General features: G+C 35.9%; 2 protein-coding genes across 2 annotated transcripts in view; one reads left to right on the top strand and one right to left on the bottom strand.

The window, feature by feature from the left end:
• The window catches only part of LOC149673737 (octopamine receptor beta-2R-like), a 143,335-nt gene that overhangs the window by 116,443 nt on the left and 522 nt on the right, over positions 1-26,370 (bottom strand). The window lies entirely within an intron of this gene.
• LOC149673738 (octopamine receptor beta-2R-like) lies at positions 1,866-20,111 on the top strand. Its single transcript, XM_089839439.1, has 4 exons — positions 1,866-2,511; positions 3,707-3,925; positions 4,534-5,892; positions 17,551-20,111. The coding sequence occupies exons 1-3, from the start codon at positions 2,018-2,020 to the stop codon at positions 5,051-5,053; spliced, it is 1,233 nt and encodes a 410-aa protein (XP_089695565.1). The 5' UTR covers positions 1,866-2,017; the 3' UTR covers positions 5,054-5,892; positions 17,551-20,111.

Raw genomic sequence — 26,370 nt, 5'->3', positions numbered from 1 at the left:
TGCAGTTAGCTAAAGCATGGCTAAAGGGAAGATAATCTCTCGGTAGTCTTGTTTGGGTCTGGTCTCTAGGGAAAGGCAGCCTGCTGCCTTTGATTGTATTAGAGTATATGGGAAGATAGCAATGGAGTGTCAACTCCCTCCCTACGGGCCGAATTTTTTAATTTAGCATTACTCAATAAAGACTTATAGTTCTTAATTTAAGACTCCAATATTTTTAAATACCCATAACTATAAAAACTAACCTACTAAGCCTACGCCCTAGTAAATATTGTCCAGAATAGATAATTTGGCCCTAAATTACGAAAGCCTGATTTTTTAGGCTAAAAGAGGTAGGTGGCACCGTGGCCAGTTTTTTAATTAAAATACCTAGGCTCTACTGGCCACAGGTCCAGTTTTTAAAAAATCCTTATTTCCCACACTGACCCTAACTCAAACTGAAGCACAGCAGAAATATAAGCAGACTACACAAGTTAGTTTTACAGTTCGCTACATGGTGGCGTTCGCAATGAAATCCGGTACTATTTTATGCTTCGCGCCGATTGGCCAGATTCAAATTTTAAGGGTGGTAGGGGAATCGACCATTGTAAGTGCGAATCACTGGACGACTTGTATGGCTCAAGGCTACGGCTACCCACTTCCCCTATTTTCTTCTGATATTATGGTAATATATTTCTTTAGGGACGTGTCTGAAAAAACTAGGTTAGTGTTAAAACCGCATATATTTCTTTCAGTTTCCTTACACCTTTATAAAATGTCAAACATATCATTAAAACTTTGAAATTAGAGGGCTTTAACTTTATTTCAAAGTTCTTTTTTTTTTCTTTTTAAATTAAGAGCTAAAAAACTTGATACGGTTTTAACGTCAGGATTTTCTCGCATTAGTTATTCAATTTTTAATTACGGATCTCATTAATTAATACCGCGATTCGTTACTTGATCTCCGAAATAAATAAATAAATAACTAATTAAAAGACAGAAATACCATCCTTTCAGTATCATCGCGATACCTTAGAGAGAGACAGAGAGAGAGAGAGGAAAGATACGAGTTCAAAAATTTCCGGGTCAAAAGGTCACACATCCGAAGCAAACACTAAAACTTTGTACCTTTCCAGTCAGACTTTTCTAGTATTTCTATAGATACTCCTCGCTCCAGGAAGTAACGTTTTAAAAATCCGTTTTCCTTGAAATTTTTGGGTTCCAAAACATAAAACCCCAAAAAGGGGGGCCCAAACACTCCCGAAAATCCTAATCCTAAACGTTAAAACGTCCTAGAATAGCTTCCGTACAAAATACACGTAGCAGTTCCTGCAAAACATAAGTATATAATAACCTCCAATAAGTTAAACATCATTATAGGAAAAATTCCCATTTTTAAAACGGGATTGCCACACCTATCTCTGACCAATTAAAATCAATTTTAAACTTGTTAAATGTATTATAACATTCTAGTAAGTTCTACTATAGTAACCAAACCAATGAAAATTTTAAAATTTTCTGACACACCCATTTTCAAACCCTCCCTGACTTTTGCAGTTACTCAACAACCATGTCAAGCTTTTTCACGCGCTGTTATATGAAAATACAATATTCGAAAACCATATAAGTCGTCAGAGAAATGCATAACAGTTAAATTGGTAGATTGTAGCTAAGTTTTATCCTTATCGTTCGATTTAATTATAGACTTATGCGGGGGGTTACACCTTGAAATATTGACGTCTCTGTTCAAAGGGGGCTTGCGCGCGCGCGAACTGGCTTAAGTTGCGGGTTTGAGGGGGAGGGGGGTCGAGATAACTTCCAGGGGGAGCTGGGATCAATGCACAGAGAAAAAGGTCTCGTAGTAAGTACTAGCCGCAGTGCCGCTCCGATGGTGTACCGGGCAAGAGGTTGCGTCGGCGTTAACCTGGCCGGAAGCGCTCTTAATGAGCCGCTTATCTTAACCCTTATTGGGTTAATTAAGAGGACATCATCAACATGGGAGCTAGTCACCGCGTCCATCAGGAAGGTGAAAGGTTAAAACATGGTCATGATGGGTGCCGGTGTCCTGTACCAATCGGCCACCGTTTTGGCCACGACATGGGCCACGCTTAACGAGTCCGTATTGCAACAAAGAAGGTTAACGACGGACAACAACAATGTTAGCCTGAAAGTGGTCGTGGATGACGCTGTCGAAACCGGGGACGCGAATGAAGTCGATTCGTGGTACGATTTAATCGAACTCGTGGTAAAATCAGCCCTAATGTGTACCATCATTTTCTGCGCTATTTTCGGCAACATCCTCGTTATCGTCAGTGTTTTTCGCCATCACAAACTGAGAATAACGACTAATTACTTCATAGTGTCCCTAGCGTTCGCGGATACCTTAGTGGCGTTACTAGCTATGACCTTCAACGCGTCATTAACCATTTGGGGTCGATGGGTATTTAGTCAAGCCGTTTGCGACTTTTGGAATTCGTGCGACGTCCTATTTTCAACCGCTTCCATTATGCACCTGAGTTGCGTCAGCCTAGACAGGTAAGCGAACTTTTGACCCTCGATCCCCAGTTAAACTTAATTCACGCGCAGCCTTTGTCGTAACTCTCATTCCGCGATAAATGACCTTAAATACTTAAAAATCACGCGCAATTTACAAGGAATGACCTTTGGACCCCTCCTGTAAAATTCACGAGCTTTCGCCGCGAACTTTTTGAATAAATTATCCGAATCGATATATAGATGAAGATCTTTTTTCACCTATAGAATCGACTCCATTTAATGGTTGGGATATACGGCGACTTGCCTTCGCGCGTGGTATACTCTAAAGACGAAATATATATAAATTACATCATCAGACTTCAAAGCGACACTGTCAGAGATAGTAACTTAACGGTGACCGTTTCGAAACTTTCAACCAATCAAAACATTTCCCCTAGCTCTTTCATATTCATCGTTTAATCCCGTGAGATTTTAAACACCTTTGCCATTGAGTAAATAAATACTATTTCGTGTTTAACGAAGCCCTCCCCGAACTGCCTGCAGCCAGGGTTTTAATATTCAGTTCTAAAGAGCTTTTGGGAAAACGTTACTTTCATTTTGAAATCCTCTATACGTCCCATTATCAAAGCCTCGTATGGAATAATAACTGATCACTTTAAAAGCGTTTTAAAACTAAACCAAGCGTCAAAACCCAAGAAACAAATTTGCATAAAATATATTTAGAAAATTTCACGGGCCTTTAAAACATTAAAAGGAAAGATAAATTTACATTCGCGAATAAATATTGACACGTGACGCGCGTACACCCCAATATTTCAAGGTCATGTGACATTGACTGCGTTTACCCCGATTATATAAACCGCGCAAAATCGTGCTTTACAATTATTAAATGTCATTATTGCAATAAATCTTATAAACTCCTTTGGAAATGTCATAAACCAGGCTGAGATTGCTTTAAGTCATTGTCCAATTTTAGGGACCGTCCCCTACCTTACACGTGTTGCGTACTAAGACTAAACGCGTTCTAGACTAACCTCTAATCTTCATTAGAAATTCTCAGCGCGTGCCAGCCTGCATGCACGTTCTTAAGAGAAAAGGCGGGAAACTTTACCGCGAACAAGGGATAGATACGTAATAAGGTTGGAAATTTTGGCGCGAGGTGCATGCATAAGGCGGGAAATATTCTTTCCGATGGCGTATATACTAAATTTCAAATATTATACTCCGTATATAGGTACTACGCTATAATGAAACCACTGGAATATCCAACGGTCATAACTAACAAAAGGGTTGCAATGATGATAACGTGCGTGTGGGTCTCATCCGGACTGATATCTTTCTGCCCCATCTTTCTTGGATGGTACACGACAAACGAACATCTGGCCGAAAGAGAATTGAACCCGGATATATGCGAATTCATCGTTAATAAACCCTACGCCATTATTTCTTCCAGGTTAGTTTCATAAAGATAGTAACAACAATAAGTATGACACTCAATGAAATACGTTAAAGAAGAGTAAAACCATTTTATAAAGAACCTAACTTGTTAAATAATTAAATGAAAATTAGCTTTCGTATATATAGTAGCAATGAACCCCTGGAGGGTGAGCTATAGAACTAATAGGTATATACACCCAAGGAGCTAGTGATACATTATGGTTTTAGTATTGTCCCATCACCCGATTTTATATGGGGTTGTTTTTGATAAGTTTACCAGAAATTAAGGGGGATGTTCTTTGAGAAATCGATTTTGAGTCGAAAATGTAATTTCTATCTCTACTTTTCCCTAAGGGCCACTGTTTTCAAGTTAAGTTTGAATGGAGTATTTTGCGGATGACCCCTTAAATTTAATTAAGAAACTGAAAGACAATGGTCATTGTAATTAAGAGGCCATCCCTAAAACACTGAAATCTTAACTCTTAAAACCCGGCCGGCAAAATGGAGATAGAAGTTTCATTTTCGACTCAAAATAGCTCAAAAAGAATATCCCCCTTAATTTAGGACAGACTTACCAGAAACAAGCTTTATATATATACCCCAAACTATTTTTCGTATCAACAGCGTATCGTTCTGGATCCCGTGCAGTTTTATGTTATTTACCTACTGGAAAATATATTTGGAAGCTACTCGTCAAGAGAAAATGTTATTCAAATCTCAAATGGGTCCCGGTATGATACCGAGTAGCGCCAGAAGCAGCGCCGATCGTACATCGACCAATACGATCCAAGCACCATTACACCGTGGTTCCCACGGAGACGACAGCGAAAGTGGTACATCAACCCCGACAAAACGTAGCATCAGCAAAATGAAACGAGAGCATAAAGCCGCCAAAACATTGGGTATCATAATGGGGGCGTTCATTTTATGTTGGTTACCGTTTTTCCTATGGTACGTCACGGTGTCCATGTGCGGAGCAGCCGCCTGTCACACGCCGGACATGGTCGTGGCTATCCTATTCTGGATTGGTTACTTTAATTCTTCCCTTAATCCAATCATTTACGCGTATTTTAATCGCGACTTTAGAGACGCGTTTAAAGAAACTTTACAAGCTCTTTTTTGTCGGTGTTTCGAAGTTTCCTAGCGGTGGGTTTAAATCCGGTTGTGACTTGTGAACTCAAGAACTACGCGATCGGGTTTAGCCTCAACTAATTTGTGAAAAGAAATGTTAAAAAAAATGTATACAAGGATCTCAACGTAACAAGCTTGTCACTGGACAACATAAATATTTATAACTACAGCTAAAACCAACAACCACAAGAACATCGAAAAAAAATACGTAATTTCTTCAAAAACCCAAAATTTCCATTTGGAAATGTGACCTTAGAGGGCTAAAACTTTACTTTCTAACGTTCAAAAATCATAGATTTTTTATTTCGCAAAAGGGGTCCTTTCCTCCCTTATACTATATCAGTTCTAACAACATTGGGACACGGAAATATTTTCAGTCACTCAAATCACGTATTTCGAAAAGAACCAACAACCAAGCTGTAAAAATATAAGCTATCTTTTGGAGGGGATTTTGGCGCCAAGTTTTGGCGGGAAAAGAAATAAGAAAATTGGATTGCTCGTTGACGGAATACCTGATAAGTCATGGGGCCGTCGCGCTCGCCAGGAGAGATAAAAGAGAGACAATAGAAAACGGGGTACTGGAAGACAAGACTTATTATTATAGAAAAGTGCGCGAGATATGATGCTGAAAGATAAAATTAGGAAAAGCTCGTGAAAAGAAAAGAAAGACGCAAAAAAAAAGGCGGGAAATCTGATCTCCGAATGCCTTTCACGCGCTCTCCCGCCATAACAATCCCGCGCCAAAAAGAACGAAGCGGACCAACGAGTATTCCGATATTGCTTCCCAAACAACCAATAGCAAAAAACTGTCAGCTATATCAAGTTACTTCAGAATCAAATTCCAATTTAATGGTAAGTTTAAAGTTTTAATTATTTATCCGGAATAAATTTAAAACCGACTAGAAAAATTATAATTATAATATTCAAATCATTGTTGACCCCAAAATACTAAAAACCCTGCGTTGAAACCCAATAACTCAAGAGAAATTCAGACAGAAAGGAAATAAACCAGGTCAGGGGAATCAATTGAACCCTATACTCTCTTTGAGAAGGGTCCCCTCTTAACAATACAATACCATAAACTAAAAAGGAACCAAGGCCTGAAGAAGGGTAGGGGGAAGTAAGCGCGGTCAAAACGTCACCCTAGAAACTCTTCTAAGAAACCCAAATTTGAAACCTTCCATAAAAATGACTGAAGAATTAAATGAAAAAGATATTTTTAGAACACTTTGAAAATACTAAAAAGTAAGAGAAGGGGGAATGAAAATGCATCGCATTAACCCTCGAAAGACTAGGTGACCTTTCAACCCGGTGACCTGATGGAAAGACTTCCTGTAAACACATTCTTTATACTCGATGTCCCATCTTATTTGACCTCTCCGAACCTTTTGATATACGTAATCTCTCAAAGGCTTTCAAGCTCTGCACTTCCAGGAAAAAGGCAATTCTCAAGCGGGGGGACTTAGCGATGAATTACTCGCTATTTACCAACCTGATGCCTATCCGAACGCAACACCCTGCGTTATACTTATTCCACGTTAATTAATAAAACTAATTAATTAGGGTTAGAAGCAGGACATAATATTAATAACACGGTTTATAAACAATAGACCATTTCGGAAATTACATACAGAGAAGCCAACGAACAGGAGCGAGGCTTCCATTGGGGTATTTTACCTCTCGCCAATAAGTGCCGCTAGAGGCAGCGCGAGTTGGCTCGCCTCCCACCCATCTACTGCTTCTTAGCGCTAAGGAGAATATCCTTGCCCCAGTGTCTTGGTTCTTCTGTGTGTAATTTCCGAAAGTGTCTATTGTAACCAGATGTAGCAAAAGCCAGACGCAACCAACAGAGTGACGTAGCGGATGTTCTGTCTCTTAACACTATATGAAGCCATGAAGCAAACGACACTTTGCCCCCCCCCCCCCTTTGAAAAGGGTGTATTTGAAATAATCGCTTTCGAATAAACAAAACAAAAAAGAATAAAAACATTTTAAGTTCGATTGAAAATGGTACCTTGGTTGTAGAAGCGCAAACAACATAGCGTGTTGTCACGCAACATTTTGATACTTTCCCAACCATGCCTGTTGCCTCACGCGTCCTCTTCATGAATATCCGCACTGGCGGTTGTTTATTTTGTTTAAAAGTTACAACAATGAAGTTAATAGTTAAGCCTTTGTAAGGTTAAAAATAAAACCCTACAGGTGGAGGGGCCAGGGTCAAAATTGACAGGGAACCGTTATTCAAGATTAATATATATATTCGCCACCGGAAGGTTATATTGAGGAAATGAGGTCATTTTTTCCTCAAGGAAAATTGTACACTGGAAACCTTATATGGGCTACGTATTCTACAAGGTCTAGTAGTAATTAAAAATAAAGAAAAAAATAAATAAACTTAAGCTTTGACAAGCTGGACGTTTAATAACTTCGTGTCTTTAGAATGAAGTCCAAATAAGTTCTTTTTTCTTTTGGTTACGAGTGAATTTTCTTCTAAAAGTATCTAGCCGCGGGGTTAACTTTTATGGTATAACAAAGAAAAAGAAATGACCAATATATTTACTTGACCCAATTTCGAAGTTCCCATAGGAATATAAGTTAACGATGGTCACAGAAGTTATTTATTATTTAGAGATAATCAATCTATATGGGGGTGTATCTTGGACAGTTTTGACATATTCTTACGAATGACTTTCTGTGACCTTTTAGATGCGGCTTTTGAAATTCCAGGACGTTTTCCCTGACCTTTCAGACCTAATTTTCAAAATTCCCAGACGGGAGACGTTTCTCTGCCCATTTTAGTTCACTTTTGAAAATCCCAGGCATTTCTTTGACCATTTTGAGTTAACTTTCGAAAATCGCAGACACTTCTCTAAACTTTTAGACTTAAATTTCAAAGTCTTAAAAATTTCCCTAATATTTTAAACTCAATCTTCAAAACCCAAGCCATTTCTCTGCCCTTCTCCATCCCATTTTGAAACTCTAGACATTTCTCTGCCCTTTTCAAACCCAATTTTCAAACTCTAAAACATATCCTGACTTAATAACAGAACTAATTCCCAAAATCCCTCTAAAATCCCAGTGCCATTTTAAACTAAACTTTCAAATTAACCAAACTAATATTATTGCACTGTAAATCATTGTTAAAACTATCCCTTACAAATAACGTAAAGAAAAAAAGGCGGTCAAACACAAAACGGGTTATTTAAGGCAGGGGAGGTCTAGGTTAATCAATAAAGTTAATTTAGACGTACCACGCACGTGCAGAAAACTCGCTTAATTAAGTAAAACGATATATTTAATTAACGAGCTAAAAAGGCCAGACAAACAAGCGGTGTAAAAAAAACTGAAGTCCAAAGATAAATTCGCTCGAACACAGAGGCGAGACGAGGACATCCCACGCTTTGCAAATTGAAACTTTAGATTCTTCTAGACCCAAACCCATCAGGGATGGCTCTTTTCCCCAACAAGACAAGTTAAGTCAAAGAACTTTTTCCAAACTTATTTACTTATACCTGAAAACTTTGTCAAGTGAGGATGTAATTTACCCTTTTCAAATGTCAAGGAGATAGAAACTGGTGTTTGGCCACGTCTTGTTTTCTTATAACGAAACATTGATTGGTACGTCCTATATGGCTTCAACCATGGGATAGATTAAATTTAAGAAGTAGGAATGGAGAACGGTTAGTATTTACTTCAGTCCGACTCACAGCCCAGTATAGATTCCCTCCCTCCAACACGTAACGAAAAGTTTAAATTATCTTATTGGCTCACTTGATGACGTTGCTGACGGGGACGACGAAAAATACGTTATTCCTTTTTACCTCTGTCGCTATGACCCGCCTCTTCTTTCACACCCCCCACCGTCCCGTGAAAGGGGGTCCGAGACTTTGACGCGCGCCCAGATTACTCTGTTCTGCATTCCTACTTCTAAAATTAAATCTATCCCTGCTCAACTAAAGGACTTTGGTGCATGCTGGTAACTTTGAACCCTGTTTTTTTTTACAATTAGTCCCCACTATGGTTAACAAATTTAATTTACATGACCTTTGAACCCTATCTAACGTATTTGTTGTCCACATACTGTCCCGTCTAAACCAGTCGAGAAATTAAGAATTTTATTAAACTTGTCCATGGGACCAGTGACCCCCTATAGTGACGAAAATAATAAACTGGTCTCAGGACTGGTTCCCCATTAGTTTTCCTATAGATTTACAATTAATAAACTTGTCCTAGGACCCTTAAACCCCCCCTCCCCTTCCCTTTTTTGAATTCAAAAACTGGTCCTAGCAATTACTAACCTGGTTATGGACCAGAAGAAGTGTGCTATTTCAGAGACTGGTCTTAACTCTTAACCCTTAGACAATAAAACTCTCCCCGGTTTAGAAAAGGGTCCTATTTCATAAGAGCACACACACTTATCAAGGAGTTTGTTGAAAATAATTTCCCCTGGTTCCTACAAACTACAGCCTTGACCACGATGATAACTTTCAATTAAGTGGGACGGGGGTCATCCGCAAAGATTTGTAATGATTACAAACCTGCACCTAACAGAACGAGACCCAGGCCGGCCCAAAGCTTCCAAAGGTCATTATCACCTTCAAAAAAGGCGCGAACAAAGTAAAAGAGTCCAGGGTAACCTTTTCCCGGAAAAGATACGAGCAAACTGTAGTACTAGTACTAGTACTAGTACGTGGGCCTTAAGGAAGGAAGAACTTTGAAAGAGCTTCAAAATGAAGATTAAATAGTTTATCCTTTTTTCCATTTGACCGGCGACTCTCTTAGGAGTCTTTTGTCCAACCGTAAGTCGCGTGGAAAAGTCGTAAAACCTTAAGGGCTCTAGAAGCGGAAGTTAAGACTATAGATAGGTTAAGCTTTCAACCCCAAAAAAAAGTATAGAGGAAGCCAACGCCAGTCAACCTAAATTATATTTGTTGGTTACTTAAACACTCTATTGGGAAATCAGGCTAGCGTCGAAAATTTTACGGTGGATTTTAACAGGTTCTTTTATATATATAAAGTTATTTTACTTTTAACCTTATGCCTATGCCTTAACCTTACTTTTAAAGAGAGAGAGAGAGAGAGAGAGAGAGAGAGAGAGAGAGAGAGAGAGAGAGAGAGAGAGAGAGAGAGAGAGAGAGAGAGAGAGAGAGAGAGAGAGAAAGGAACTACGCTGGAACTGAATTTACCTAAGAGGGTTTAGGGTTTATTGAACCTCCTTCATACATTTACTGTTCGAAAAATAGCCTTTTCTTGACTCGCCTTTAAAAACATAGTTTCCACACCAGGAGGCCAGGCTACTTGATACTGCACTCTGTCCTCCAAATATAAATGGCCTCCTGGTGTAAATCGTATCAATACTCCTAGTCTGATAACTATTTATTTCTAAAGTCGTATCTTTAAAATAAACGCCTAATTTGTCGTAAATTTTAATATTGATTTCTGGACCAGTTTACAAGATGATAAGAGTGTTTTACTGATGACCCCTTGAAGATAATTAAGAAACTGAAAGACAATGATTTGTAATTTAAAACACTCTTAAAATCATAACTCGAAAACCGTGGCCCAGACTGCAAAATGGATATAGAAATTACATTAGACTCAAAATCGACTATAGAATCCACTATACTTTGGTTACGGATCGTTAGTCAAATATTTTTCCCTTTTGATAAAAGTATTTAGGGCTAAAATCCGACATTCTCTCTCTTAGACAATTTTTTTTCTAAATCTCCATTTTTTTTCTTGTTGCTGTTTATTACACTAACGTAATTTATCTTTATTAGACGGGACTTATTTACGTGACACAATCTAAGGGAGGGGGCCCATTGATTTTTCAATCGCGTAGGAGAGATTTCTATATGCTCCAGTTTTCATTCATCAGAATCTAAGGATTTAAAATCCTAGAAAATTCTAAAGAAAGCTAGAGTTCTTCTTCATCAATCCTCTAGAGAAGGAGATTACCAGTTCCTTAATAACAGGGGCTTATAGAAAGATTATAATGCTAGAGAATCGTTTTTCTAAATTTAGTTATATTCCCATAAATGGTGCCGTTGTGTACCTTGAATTATTTTTTTTTTTTTTAAGCGGGTCTTAACTCTAGTTTTATACTTTAAGTCACTTAAATATTAAGTTAAATGAACATTTTTAGCAAACTAGAAAATCTAAGATATAACTTGGATATGGGTCACATATTTTAATGCCCCAAATAGGGTAAGGGCACCAGTAGCTATTTGAAAAAATACAAGGTGTTTCTGAAATAAGTCTGCCATAAATTATGTAGGACGCTTATTGGACGATTTTGAGTCGAAAATTTAACATCTATCTCCATTTTGCCGTCCGAGCCACTGTTTTCGAGTTATGATTTTAAGTGTGTTTTAGGATGACCCTTAATTAAATTAGAAATCATTGTCTAAATTAGTTTCTTAATTAAATTTAAGGGGTCATCCGTAAAATACTGCATCCAATCTTAACTCGAAAACTTAGGGCAAAATGGAGATAGAAGTTACATTTTCGACTCAAAAATCGTGCACCCAAAGAACATCCCCTTTAATTTATGAATGCAGACTTATCAGAAACAACCTTTATATATCGAGTAATGGCAACTACTATATAAGGGTTCCATGGAAAAACAACATGAACTGCCACTAAACGAAGTGATTTAATGGATGTATAATGAAATATATCACCTCGTACCTTAACCCTAAAACAGTACGTATGAGGGTATGTTCCCGAGTTACCTAGACCTTGAGATACGAGTCGTACGAAGGTACCCTTGCCTTTAACAATACTGTAAATTAACAATATCTGAAGGTGATACGTAACCTAGGGTCTATCCTGTCCCTAGAAGAAGGGGTTTAACAGTGTTCGCGAGCCTTTGGTATCAGTGCCAAATGACACTGGTTTGATAGTTGATCAAAGCCTATGGGACAGAGAGAGAGGCGAATTCCAGCCTCTTTCAGAAGACAAGAAGACGGATGATCCATTATGCCTGTCAAACATTTTCCCTCGGCAGAATACATAGTTATCAGACAAGGAGGATTGATACCATTTACACCAGGAATCCAGGCTACTTGGTAAACTGCACTTTGTCCCCCAAGTACCCTGGCCTCCTGGTGTATATGGTATCAATCCTCCTAGCCTGAAAACTGTATATAAAACGAACTATGTAATGGGGAAAGGCTAGGAAATCTTAAGAAAAATGAAATTAGAAACTGACCATGTCAAAACAATAGTAAGGTAACGTAAATTTTCCGGTTAAAATATAGTTATTTTTATGTTTCATTCTTAAGTCAAAATTTAATGCCTCAAAAAATATAGTAAACATAACTTGACTTCACAATAAACCTTTTGAATTCCAATTTCCAAACTCCCTGACCTTTTGACCCTATATATAGTACCGTACCATACCATTTACAAAAGGAGACCACACTCCCTGGTGGAGTCTAAGCCTTGTCTCCTTGTGTAAATGATATGAATCATCCTAGTCTGAAAACTATGCATTTTAAAAATTCCCCTGACTATTGAAAATCCAACATTATCATATTAAACAACTTAAACTATAAATACAATATTTAACTAAATAAACTCATTCAAAACAAACTTTGTTAAAAATAACTCCTGCATTTCAAAAATTCCCCTGATTATTGAAAATCCAATGGGATTATATTAAACAACTTAAACTATAAATACAGTATTTAACTAAATAAACTCATTCAAAATAAACTTTGTTAAAAATAACTCCGCAGAATTCCAAAAAATTTAACAAACTCATTTATAAACAAACAAACTTACTAACCAACTAACCATCCAACAATCCCATTTGACCAATCAATATTCGGGGAAGGAGATGAGAGAGAGAGAGAAGCTACGACACTGGCGCGGTACATTTTAATCGTATCATTAAGCAGGCCGATCCAATCAAATCGATCCGTTACAAATAAACATCAGGCATATAAAACATAATTCTATTCCACGATCCAATAATTCGTAAAAGAGATTTGCAAATCAAAACGAATCTGGGAGACCCCGGGGGGGGGGGGCGAGGGACAGAATGAAACTTTTCCAAAAATTCTGATCATTAGAATAAATGTTCCTATTTATAGTTCTTGAGTGACTTGGTTTTCCCCCATCATAGAAGGGTTTTATTTTTAAAAATAAAGAACAAAATTTTGATCTTCATTAAAAAAAAAACTGATAATTTGTCTCCTCTTATAGCTAAAAACCCGGTTTTTCTATAGGAGAATTTCGCGTAATTAAACCAAGCTCCTTAAAGACTAGAAAAGAAAACCGGTTTTAACATAATAGGCCTATAACTCTTATTACTATAACTACAAGACCTAAGTCACTAAAAACCCGCAATCAAAGCCACTATATAAAATAAGTCTGTAAAAATTCAACTCATACAGCACAAAATTGCAATTGTTATTCGCGATTATTTAGGAAACAACCAAGCCGCTAAAGAACTATCCCTCTATACGCTATACATTTCGATCAAAAGATTACACACAAAGCGGAACAGGGTCCAAGGAGGTAGATAGAATAAATATTTTTCCCGTCGGGAAAATTCTCAGAGTATATATGGTAAAAGATTGGTGCAGGGAGCTGGGAAAAGAAGAATGCTCTTGTATACTTATTTATAATACTATTATACGCTTTATTACCCCGCGTACATTCTCGGTGTACTCGTAACTGTTCCAGCGCAACCCCAGAACACCACCACCCCACCCCCCGGAACGATTCTGACAGAATATCGAGTAGAGTCGACTAGAGTAGAGTAGAGTAGACAGACAGACAGACAGACAGAAAAGCTCGCTTTAGGGTAAGAGAAGCCGAACAGGAGGAACAAGAATCAATATAGTGCTGAGGACATTGAAGAGAAAATGGACTTATTCGATCGAAAAAGGGTGCGAAGCTAGACGCCAGACTTCATTGCGGGTTAATATATTTAGTAAATAAAGGTAGGGCCATAGAGTAGCGCCGATTTTGGACTAAAATGGTCTATAAGCCAGCGAGTAGTAGTTCCGTATCGATTGGGCCAGGAAACGACGTGGACTTGAAATGGAACTTATACCAAATCGAACAATAGATAAATATTAATATCGAGAATGCATATGGCTTATAGGAATTATCGTATACCCATCCAATTTCTCAAGGTATCTAGACGCATTTTTTGTGGGAAGAGCTTGAATATGCAGTGGTTAGGAGATAGGAGGAGCTACGGGGACGTGACGTCAATATTGGTATCGTCTAAATTGTATGGCCAGAGATCCTGACGACTTCCAATATGGTTGCCGCCAAAACGGAGATAAGAGACAGGAGGGTGTGACGTCTACAGAAAGTTCTCCAGCCCGGTATACCCACAAAATCCGAGAAGAAATCATAGATATATATGGGGGCACGATGATTCCAATTCGTACTGTATGCATTCCCGTTAATATTAATAGCATCTGCTATCTGTCCTTTAAAAGGTAGACAGACAAACGGATGGAATGGAATGGCGTTAAGAGAGAGTAAGAGGGACCGGTCCCTCATCGAGGAGTAATTCACTAGTGATGATAAATTTCGTGGAAAAATTTCTTGAAATAAGGACTGCGGTTTTGTTTTAAGTACGTATCGTTATGGGATACCTCGTGAAATCTTTCACAAGGAAGTGCCTATTAAAAGATTCTAGAGAAATTTTATGAAAATTTCTTGGTATCTTAGTCTCGTGAATTTTTGCACGAGGGAGTGTCTAATGATTCTCTAGAAATGTTATGGTACTTTGACGGTATCAGAATCTCGTGAAATGTTTATAAGTTATCTAAAGGTGTTAAAATCTCGTGAAATTTGAGGGAAATTTCACGGTTTTAAAATTTCATGGTATTTTAGTCTCGCGAATTTTTGCACGAGAGAGTATTAAATGATTCTCGTGATATGTTGTGGTATTTCAAGTTATCAGAACCTCGTGAAATTATTATACGTTATGTAATATGTATAGGTTAGAATCTCTTGAAATTTCATGGAAATTTCACGGTATTATTAGAGTTTCGTGAAATTTTCGGGTTTTCCAGAGCTAGGTGTTAGCATATCCTGAAATTTGAATTGAATCTCGGGAAAATAATATGGCAAATTACTTGCGAAAAACAATTTACAAGAAATAACTTAGAACTCCGTTTGTGATATTTACCCCTCGGTTTTTACTGAAAAGGCTGAAGAGTTTTAATTTCTAAACTATACTCGAACGACCACACACTATCCTAACGGATGGAACCGAATCAGTCCCAACTTATAAATAAATGGGGTTACTGGAAAACTTTTCAAAAGGTTTCAAAGTAATTAAAAATAGAGCCTCTTTTGTTGAAAGAGAAAATTAATTTTATAGAAAAGGGGATGCTTAATTGTTTACTAAATATAAACTTCAATAGGCTTAACGAACCCCAAATACAATTAAAAATTTAAAAATGCCCCCAAAACTTCGTAGTATTCGCTATACAGAGAGCAAGCATATGGAAAGAGACGAATGCTGGCGTCTTTGGAAGTTTGGCGAGCATAATTTTCGGGGAGAACAGTACGTTCCAGAATCAAGAACATTGGGACAGTGAAGGCCCAATGGACACGCGTCGTCCAGGTTTAAAATTAGAAAAACCAGTTCAATGTCATAAGCTTAAGTTGTTAAAACGGGCTATTTATAGCCATTTACGATATTTTTAAAAGTAGCGCAACGTAAATGTACAACAGAAATTTATCGAGGACAAACAATTTTCGGACACTGCGGGTCAGAATAAAAATGGGGTTAATGTATTTCGCATCGCGTGACTTTAAGTAATAAAATGTTAGAGTCACGTGTCATAGAAACGTGTCTCGCGCCCCAAGCATAGATTAAATATTTTAGTCTCGTTTAAGATTTGATACTAAGTACTTTCATGCTGGTGCATGGGGTTTTTTTTATTTTATTTTAATTTTTTCATCGGGCCTTTAACTAATTGTTAAAAGGATAATTATTTTCGACTATACCCATAATGCTTTGAAAGGTTTTAAAGACATTAACCTTTCTGGTCAAACGTGAGCTGGCTAAAACGGCGTTGAAAACGTCACCCAGCTGGATGGTTGAAGTGCATTTACTTTAGCTATTTTTACCAAATTCCCTGACTTGTCACTTTATTGAAGTTCTTAAAATGTCCTGACTTTTCCAGGTTTTTCCCTGACCTTTTCGGTCAATTTTGAAATTCCCCGACTTTTCCAGATTTTCCCTGACCTTTATGGCTAATTTTGAAATTCCCTGACTTTTCCACATTTCCCCAAACCTTTATGGCAAATTTTTTAAATTCACTGACTTTTCCACATTTCCCCAAACCTTTATGGCCAATTTTTAAATTCCCCGACTTTTCCAGGTTTACCCTGACCTTTATGGCCAATTTTGAAATTCCCCGACTTTTCCAGGTTTACCCTGACCTTTATGGCCAATTTTGAAATTCTCCGACTTTTCCAGGTTTTCCCTAACCTTTTGGACTCATTTTGAAATTCCCTGATATTTCCAGGTTTTCCCTGACCTTCGGCAACCCTGTCTTTACTCCTCGCCTTTTCCCCGAATATTACATAGGGCTGGCTACTCGTCAAATATTCTAATATCTGACATTCACCTAATTTAAATAAATAAAAAAAACACGAACAATTCTTACGGTAGTTGTAGAAACGATAAAATAGTAGTAGATTTCCTACTAAAGTTTATGTATAGTTTCCTTGACAACGAGTTATTCTAAAAATACCCTTTTTATTTAAAAAAAGAAAAAAAAACCAGTAATGATTTTAGCCAGAACGTCGTGATGGTCAAAGTCCTATGACATAATGAAATGGTAGCTGAATTATGAGAGTCTGTAACCACAACAACGGACTCTACCAAAAGGGCAACGTTCACTGTCCACGCCTACTGGACACAACGAGAACGAGTAGCTATATAAAACCTACACGCCAACAATATTAACAATTGCACAGCATAAATAATATATAGACTCGTTTTCTTATTCAAAACTTCATTGTCTTAGGATATAAGAATTAAATGAGTTTAAAACTTTTTTAAATAAAGTTCAAAGTTCACAGGTCGATACCCCTAGACTAAATGGCGGGAGATTCTAACTATGAAACTTTTCAGGCGGGGAAACTCTAACCCTTGAATTTAAAAACCAATTTAATTAATATTGATATATTTAATTTTATTGACAGGAGAGATTTATCTTTAATTTAATTTAAATTAAATTAATAAAGTTCAAAGTTCACGGATGCCTACTAATAGAATAAATGGCGGAAGATCCTAACTATAGAAATTTTAAGGCGGGAAATTCTAACCCTTGAACTTGAAACCAATTTTATTAATATTTATTTATTTTAATGATATTTATCGTAAAGTTCAAAGTTCAGGGGTACCTAAATGGCGGGAATTCCGAACTACAAAGGTTTCTGGCGGGATTAATTCTAACCCTTGACCTTGAACCCATTTTATTTAAATTTATGTTGATTTGTTTAATTTCTCATTCACAGAAAGAGAGAGAGAGAGAAAATAAAGAAAAATTCCGGATCTGGTCTATTTTCTCCAATTGTTTTCCAAAATCTATCGCTGACAATCACAAAAGGGGGTCAAAAGGTTAAACCCTAAGAAAAAAAGATGGAGTCAACTATAAACAACAGTCCTGTGTCCCAGATAAAGGAGAGAAAAAACCTAAGAGATAAACAGATTATATTTATGATATGGTATGGTTAATAGTAATTAGATTAGTCAACAACCGTGGCATGCAGCGTATCAGTCTACTCAAATTTGATTTATTAGTTACCAACTACTAATCAAATATACACGAAATTTTGAGCATAATTAGAACTAATTACAATTAGGATCGTGATGAAGCCATAATTATGATTTTACACTCATTAAGAGGGCGTTAAGAAACTGAAAGCCAAACACCTTAGAAAAAAATTAAATAAAAAGACAGACAAGTAAACCCATAATATAAGCCGTCTTAAATATTAACTATATAGGCTTTTTATGTAAAATATGATATGCTACAGTCTAAAATTAGGCCTAGTAAAGTCACGCAACGTTAATGGGAGTATAAACACCCAAAATTAGAAGAACGAACCACCAAATTACTATACCACAATTAAAAAAACTGTTAGGGTAAAGTGGAGCTAGTTAAGTTAACAAACAAGTAGTGGAGTAAGTTAGCAAACATTTTTTCTCCTCTCAATAAATTGCTTTATACTCCCTTTAAGTCCAGTAATTTCGATTAAAAAACCGAGTAAACAAATATCGTCATTAATATGATCACGTGAGGTCGAAAAACGAAAAATTAACGCATGTTTACGTTATCGTTACGGGCAAAACAAAAAAGTAAATTAAAGAAGAGCTCTATGCAAATACACTGCATTTTGTAATACTAAAACAAAAGATAAACAAAAGTTGATGGATTTGTACACATTTTTCACCGCTAAATTTCCAACGTAGTTTTAGTCAAAAGAGAAGATATTGGCGTATATATATATAACCTATAACCTTTCCCCCAGGAGGTTAAACCTGAACTAAGAAAAAAAAGATAGAGGTCACGAAAATATTTTTAGTCATTTTGTTAGAATATTTGTAAGAATAAATATAAATATATATAAACAAAAAAAATGTAAAGCACAAAAGCTCAAACAAACAAACACAATTAAAAATGACTGTGTAAATCACAAAATTAAACGTAATTGTTAAACTAATTATGAAAAAACAATAATTAACCTACCCCGTGTGGCTTCCATATCAAATTAAGAGAGAGATTGTTAATATATATGAAAAGATTAAAAACTATGGTAAAAGAACAATGTTAATGTTTGATATTACATAAAAAAGGGATGGGGATATGATGCGGGGGTCACATAAATGTAATATTCCTATTGTTAATGAAGTAAATTCATGTCGATGTCATGAATGAAAGAAATACCGAAGCAATAACCCCCCATTCGACAAATATAGAAAACAACATTGAAATAAATATAAACCTAGCTAATATTCAGTTAATTTTAATTTCAACGCTCAGGGATTAATTATAATTAAGTTAACAGAGATTAAAAGAAATGATTAAGGCTAACCCTTTTTAAATAAAATACTTAATAAATGTTAATTGTAAATAAATGTGTATATTTAAAAACAAAAAACAGTATACCCATATATGGCTCAAAACAAAATGTTAAAAATACTAATATACGTTAATTAATTATAGTTAAAGTTAATATTATTATAATAATTTAAAATAAAACTTCCACTTTAAGAAATATTAAGAAAATTACAAAATAAATCCTATTAATTTAAAATTTAACGTTAAAACCCCGGATATTATAGCAACGCGAGTGCCTTCAAATTAAAAATAAATTATTTTAATTTATTAATAAATAAGCTTCAAAAAACTTAAATTAAATAAAAATATAAAATTCTTTAAAATCTCCTTCGATGGAAGAAGATGATTTAAGGTAATTATTCCCATTAATTAAATACCCTAATTAACCCATAATAATTTGCGAAATAAATAACTCCAAGAAACAAACAAAAAAAAACAGCTCATAATTCTAAAAAAAAAACAAAAAATAGACTGAATAAATTATGTGATAAATGGTGGTGAATTTTAAACCCAAACTCAAACCAAACCATTGTTAAGTCCGTTCAAAAAAAAAACTAACCTGTGTAATCGTACCTTACTTGTAAAAGCTTTGTTAAAAAATAATAATTATATATATAAAGGTGTTATGAAATAAACCAAAACAAAAATATAAGAATTCCAGTATTATAAATTTGTTATTATAGTTATAATTAATTAGTTAATTATTATTATTATTAAGAAGTAGATAAAAAGAAGTAAAATATAAACGCTAAAGTAGTTTTTGTAGCCTGCCAATATAGCCAAACAAATAATAACAAAAAGTTATATATATATTAAAAAAAAACAGAAAATAAACCACTTGTTGCAATAAATTAAGAATGTGTTTATATTGGGTATAATTAGTCTCATTTTAATTATTTAAGTCAAATTTAAATAAACACTAAGTCCCTAAGTAGGTTTAGAACACAAGAACACACGCACAAACACAATTAAATTCATAATTAAATAAACACTAATTAGGTTTCGAACACATGAACACACATAAACACAATTAAAGCCATATTTAAATGAATATTAATTATGTTTCGAACACATTTACACACACGCAAACACACTAACAGACTAGACAATAAGGTTATACCTACGATACATGTTGTACGTACCATAGAAAGAAAGGGTTGTTTTCAATATAAATTGCTTTTTGTGGGGATGAAACACGGGGATGAGGAGGAAAACCCCGGTGAAGGGGATTACTTTTTAAATTCATTTAAAACCCAATCTAGACAAGGGGTATATCCCCCCCCTGGTAACCCGTCTCCAATTCGAGCCAAGATGAAGTAACAGCAACGCGTGAAGGTTAACAAAAAAAATTACCGAGAAAAAAAAAGGAAAAAAATTGGGGTTTTGAACTTTAGATGGAATTTTTCCTACTGTATTAAAAAAAAATTCCTTGTAAAAAAACCATGGATCTTATAAAAACTATAGAGGATAGGAAAAGTGGACAATAGAGCCTTAGTGCAGGGTTCGTACAACTTTGGGAAAACAAATTTCCCTGAGATTTCCAGGTTTTTTTCCCCATATACTTCCCTGAATTTTCCAGGTTTTTCCCCTATATGGAGTATCCTATGGAGCAAATGTTAACGAAGGAGGGGGGGGGGCAAATAGGACTAAAACATAATCAAAGGACATCCCCTTATCTCTAATATAACCAGAGTTATGAGCCTCCTAAGTATAGTCAGATGTTAATCCTATGGAGGGGGGTCTGTTTAGGAACATTTTGCTTAATTACTCGGCTCCTGTTTGACGCATATTTCCCTGATTTCCCTAAATTTTACTAAAAATTCGAAATTTCCCTGAGGTTTTTGTCAACTATTTATTTCCCTGATATTTCCAGGTTTTCCCGGGTTGTATGAACCCTGCTTAGTGTGACAACACCCATGCTATTTTACCCATAGAACCAAAGTGGTGCCAAACATGACCACCCACTGCCATGACGTTTTACCTAGGCACTGAAATCACAACCGAGATAACTTATTAATTAATTTCCAAAGTTTTAATAATAACTGTTTAAAGGTAGGTAACGTATTCTCGTAAGCCCAATGCATACGCTAATTTGGTCGCAAAATAAAAAAGGTTATTTCATCTTTTCCAGTCCTCTTTAGAACTAAAGAGTCCATGATTCTCTCCTTTTAAATTCCTCGTATGACAAGTGGGTATTGTCTTGTCAGAGAGAAAGACTATCTTTTTTTAGACTTACAATCTTAAAAAGGGAATATTTCTTCAGCGAGGGAAGCATACTTTCTGCGTTAAATTATACAGGTTCTAAGAATGAAACCCGACGAGTGAAGCCTTGAAGTTGACTTACATATAAGAAAAGGGGGGGGGGAGTACCCAATCTTTTCCAAAGTGGGAGAGAAAAAAAAAAGGTGTTAAATTTTTATATTTGATAAGCAATTTTTTTTCTTTTTTTTTTCAAATCTTCAATCAAACTTTGTCAAGAAAGTTCTATACTTTTTTTTAAAGGAGTTGAATTTGAAAGTTAATCAATATTTTTTTAAGTCTATGTATGACCTTGAGAAGACGAAAGGGGTCAATTTAGTGAAAGTTTGAAAATATTTCGGAGAAATTTAATAATATCGAATAATATGCAAATTTACTTTGAACTAGAAAATATTTCAAAACTACGATTTTACGTTAGGGGTAGGTGAGAGGGTGAATAAACTGAACTAGATAAGGCTTAGGAACGAAGAAAGTCAAATTAATGAAAATCAACCACCGTCTGAATTGGACGTGCTCGGTTTACAGAAACTTATACTATATACAACAGTATACCTATTTCTAAAAATAGTCGGAAATAGAGCTGAAATTTCTACATTTATAGCTTTGGAAACACCCCCTCTAATGGTTTGTGGTCCTATTTTTAGTCTAATTTCAGTAGCTATTTTTAGCCTAATTTCGGTAGCTAGGCCATAGGCAACTATTTTTAGTGAAAAACTAATAAAGCAAAAACCGAAATAAAAAAAAAATAGGGATCTGAACTGATTGGCATTTTAATTAAAAAATCATTGATCTTTCTTATAATTAATATTTTTTCAGGCGGGTAGTGAATTAGGCGGTATTTTTTATATTATACATATATTACCCTCATAATTGAACACTATAAACATACAGGTTGTTTCTTATAAGTCTGCCATAAATTAAGGGGTATGTTCTTTGGGAAATCGATTTTGAGTCGAAAATGTAACTTCTATCTCCATTTTGCCGTCCGGGTCACTGTTTTCGAGTTAGGATTGGATGGAATATTTTACTGATGACCCCTTAAAATTAATTAAGAAACTGAAAGACAATGATTTCTAATTAAACACTCAAATCATAACTCGAAAACAGTGACCCTTGTGGGAAAATGGAGATAAAAGTTACATTTTTGGACTCAAAATCGTGCACCCAAAGAACATCCCCCTTAATTTATGGCAGACTAACCAGAAACAGTCTGTACAGTACCATACGCTAAGACGAGCGTTATATACAGACAGACAAAGTTGCGCCAGCCATTCTTTATATAATAAGACATAAGGCTTAAGTATTTCTTTTTTCGAACCCAAACAAAATCAACATATTTACGCTGAACTCTTGATAGAGCTTTTGCCTAGCTGGAAGCTATGTCTAAAAAAGTCAACTGGGGAAGCTTTTCCCTTTCCCGCCTTTTTTTACTTACTAAGAAGTTCTTCCGTTCCTGGGGACAAGGACAAGATCTTAGGCGTTTCCCCCGAATCCTGTCTAACCAAACCAGATGCTTCGACTTCCTAGTTTTACCTCAGCTGAATCTGACAGGCATTGTTAAGCGGGGGGGGAGAGAATAAGGGGAAGAAATAAAAAAAAACACAACCCTTTTTCTATTTGTTTGACTGGTTCAATACAGAAGATTGCCCTACACACCAAAACCCTATTATTCTCAATTTGATCACACTGTAATTAATTTTAACTCGTCCCCGATTTGATTTGATTTGATTCATTTTAATTTAGACTAAGTGATATTAAAATATTTTTTATGAAGATTGTATATTTTTAAGGCTTAGCAAATAAGTCAAAAGGCAAAGGCTTAACGAAATTGTATAGTTTATAAGCCTAAAAAACACTAAATAATTTTAAAATTAGACTTAGATTAATTAGATTTTAGCTTAAAATTTCAGGTTTAAATAAATACATTTAGAGTTAAATTTTGAATAAATTAAGATTGAAATGGACTCCAAGTTCTGGGAACTAGACAAATGGCGTTTCTCAGTGCTGGGAAAATAACATGTCTGGCCAACAACAATAAATAGATTGAGGAGATTAAGAGTCTTAATTCCAATTTTAATCCGCTTTGCCAACCGCACTGGTGTAATTACTTAATTTCAAGATTTCTAAGAAGAATTAGGTCTAATGTATTTCGGGGAAATTTAAATTTACGATACGGCTTAGTGAAATTACATTCATTAGGAATTTAATTTGTAAGATTTCTGGTTCAGATACTAAGAAATTCTCTTGACGATAACCTAAGCCTAAACTAAGAAATTTATTCTCTTAAGCCTAATTCTTATTAAAAACAGGTAGACAGGCCTAAGCTCTAGCAGTTTCCAAAAAAACCCAACTTGGGAAAAGTCCCCAATATTTACAATAACAGGATACTTAAGACCATTATAGTCTAAACTCTAAGCTCTTAGGGGCAAACCAATCAACTCAAAAACATAACCAATAATTAAATACAGATTTAAACGCTAAGAGTAATTAGGCCCCTAATTAATTGTAGTTATATATTAAACGTGGATCAAAGGTTAGGGGTTAAACCCTGCAGTATTTCCACAGAATTTTAATTTCAAAATTACACGACTGTAGACAGGGATCCTCGAGATAGTTTGCGGGTTCCGGGGAAAATGACGAAATCGAGGGGCCCCCATCAAGATAGGTGGCCTGGGACCCTAGAAGATACGAGCCCCAAGAAAACTGACCAAATTGCTCCCCCCTCTCTCGAAAACAATAACTGTAGATGTTTCCCACAGTATCTTGAGTCATTTACCCTAACCAATTTTATTTGTGTAGCAGAAACTTAATTCAGAATGTTGTACCATGAACTTCTAAATATATTATTTTCTTCACACTGAAGTATAAAATCACTAAACCAATCAATATATGTCGGTCCGAGCAAAATGAACCTTTCTCAAATATTATCGGGTCAACAAAGATATATTTCAACCCCTAGCTGTAGCGTCAACGATTTAAATTAATTAATGTCGGTAGTAATTACCCCCCCCCCCCCTTACAAGCCTTAAAACTACTATTTTAAAAGAGAGATGACACAACACACGGCGCTTAAAGCTTGATGGTCGCGACTCTCAAGGTATATATATATACATCAGGACACTAACTGACAGAGAGTGGATGTCACAGCAGCTGCAGCAGCATTAACCCCCAGTACCAAACAAGTCTGAGACTTTTAGCGCGCCGAGCTTTTAGTGTCGCTCGCTGTGGCCAAAACTAATTACCTTCCTTTGGCCATCTATAGATCGAGCCGAGGAAAAGAGCTAGCGGACAGCTAAAGAGATACGAGAGGTCGTCCTTCCTAAAGTTAATCTCTTGTACCATACCCGTTGAGTGCCTCGATTTACCCCCCCCCCTCCCAACACACACACTCATACATAAAACACCATTTTGTTTTTCAATGCACTCAATGACTATATATACAGGGTGTTTCTGATAAGTCTGCATCCATAAATTAAGGGGATGTTCTTTGGGTGCACGATTTTGAGTCGAAAATGTAACTTCTATCTCCAATTTGTTTGCCCTAAGGGACACTGTTTTCAAGTTATGATTGGATGGAGTATTTTAGGAATGGCTTTCCTTCCGCATTGAAGCCACCAATATGGCTGAGGGTGTGATTTATCTCACTTATCTTAACTCCTCCATCAAACGAAAGCTCTCTTTTAAATCCTTTTCTACTAAAGACAACAGCTATTTACCTTACAGCAACGTAATATTTTTTATAACTAAGTATCAAAGTTTAAATAGAAACCCACGACTTGAATCGTCTTAAATAAATCAGAATCTTAGCATAGAAGAATTCAAACTTGGAAGAATGTATAAATCCCCTTTCAAAGCTATTAAACTCTACCCTTTTCAAGGTTGCATCATCTAGTATTCTTGGCGAAAATATATAGTTTTACTTGGAACATTACCAAAGAAGTATAAATATATAATCAAGATTGGGATTATTTAAACAAAGTTTAAAACTAAAGTTACAAAGGCTGGTACCAAATAATAACTAATTAATTAGGGTTGGGTTACGACACATCTAATTAAATCAAGAAAATTCCTTCCCTCGCACGAGGGCGTCGCTAATAGCAACCTTTTCTGCCTCCCCTGCTTAGAAATTAATCTTTTCCACTAATTAATCACGTTTTCCGAGGTTGACCAGTAAAAGAAGGGTTGTAATATCGTTACGATATCCAAAACAAAACGTAACAGAGTTTCCTTAAGGATTTATTCCAAGTTTTTACGTAACAACTAATAATTAATATTTCCTCCTAAGATTATGGTTAAGCAAATTGGATAAGCCTAATTATTTCTAGTAAACAACATCCGTATCCCGGCTACCAAGTTCTTGAGTCAACCCAGCGCAGTAATTTCAAGATTACAGTTCTACTATGCAAACGTCATACCATAGAGCAGTGTTGGTAGAGGGGGGAGTAGACTGTGTATCCCTCCCTCTAGGCGCGCTTTTGTAAGAGGGGATACCGTACGCACCTGGTAGGGGGATGACACTTAGCTAAGAGATTGAAGGGTATGACGTTTGCATACGTAGAACTGACATTATTCTGTCTCTTAGTGTCATCCCCCTACCAGGCGCTCTTACAAAAGCGCGCCTAGAGGGAGGGATAAACAGTCTACTCCCCTCTCTACCGACACTACTCACTTAAGGACCTTATAATCACTACACAATCAACCCTGTTTGACCCTAACAGTAAGCGTGGAAAATAATCTATTACTTACATGTACGACGGGAATTATTTGTTGCCAAGTTGCTAAACATAATTTATGTAATTTAAAATTTTCTAGATGAAATATAACTTACAAATAAAATTTTCTAGAAGAAATATAACTTACAAATAAAATTTTCTAGATGAAATATAACTTACAAATAAAATTTTCTAGATGAAATATAACCAGAAGTAGGATGAGACTAGAAGTAAAGAGCTCT

The sequence above is a fragment of the Phalangium opilio genome, unplaced genomic scaffold (genome assembly GCF_054372755.1).
Source record: "Phalangium opilio isolate 3A_F unplaced genomic scaffold, DU_Popi_V2 ptg000048l_1, whole genome shotgun sequence".
In the NCBI taxonomy this organism is placed as follows: domain Eukaryota; kingdom Metazoa; phylum Arthropoda; class Arachnida; order Opiliones; family Phalangiidae; genus Phalangium; species Phalangium opilio.
The sequence above is the reverse complement of the archived record's forward strand: the minus strand, read 5'-3'. Positions and strand labels throughout refer to the sequence as shown.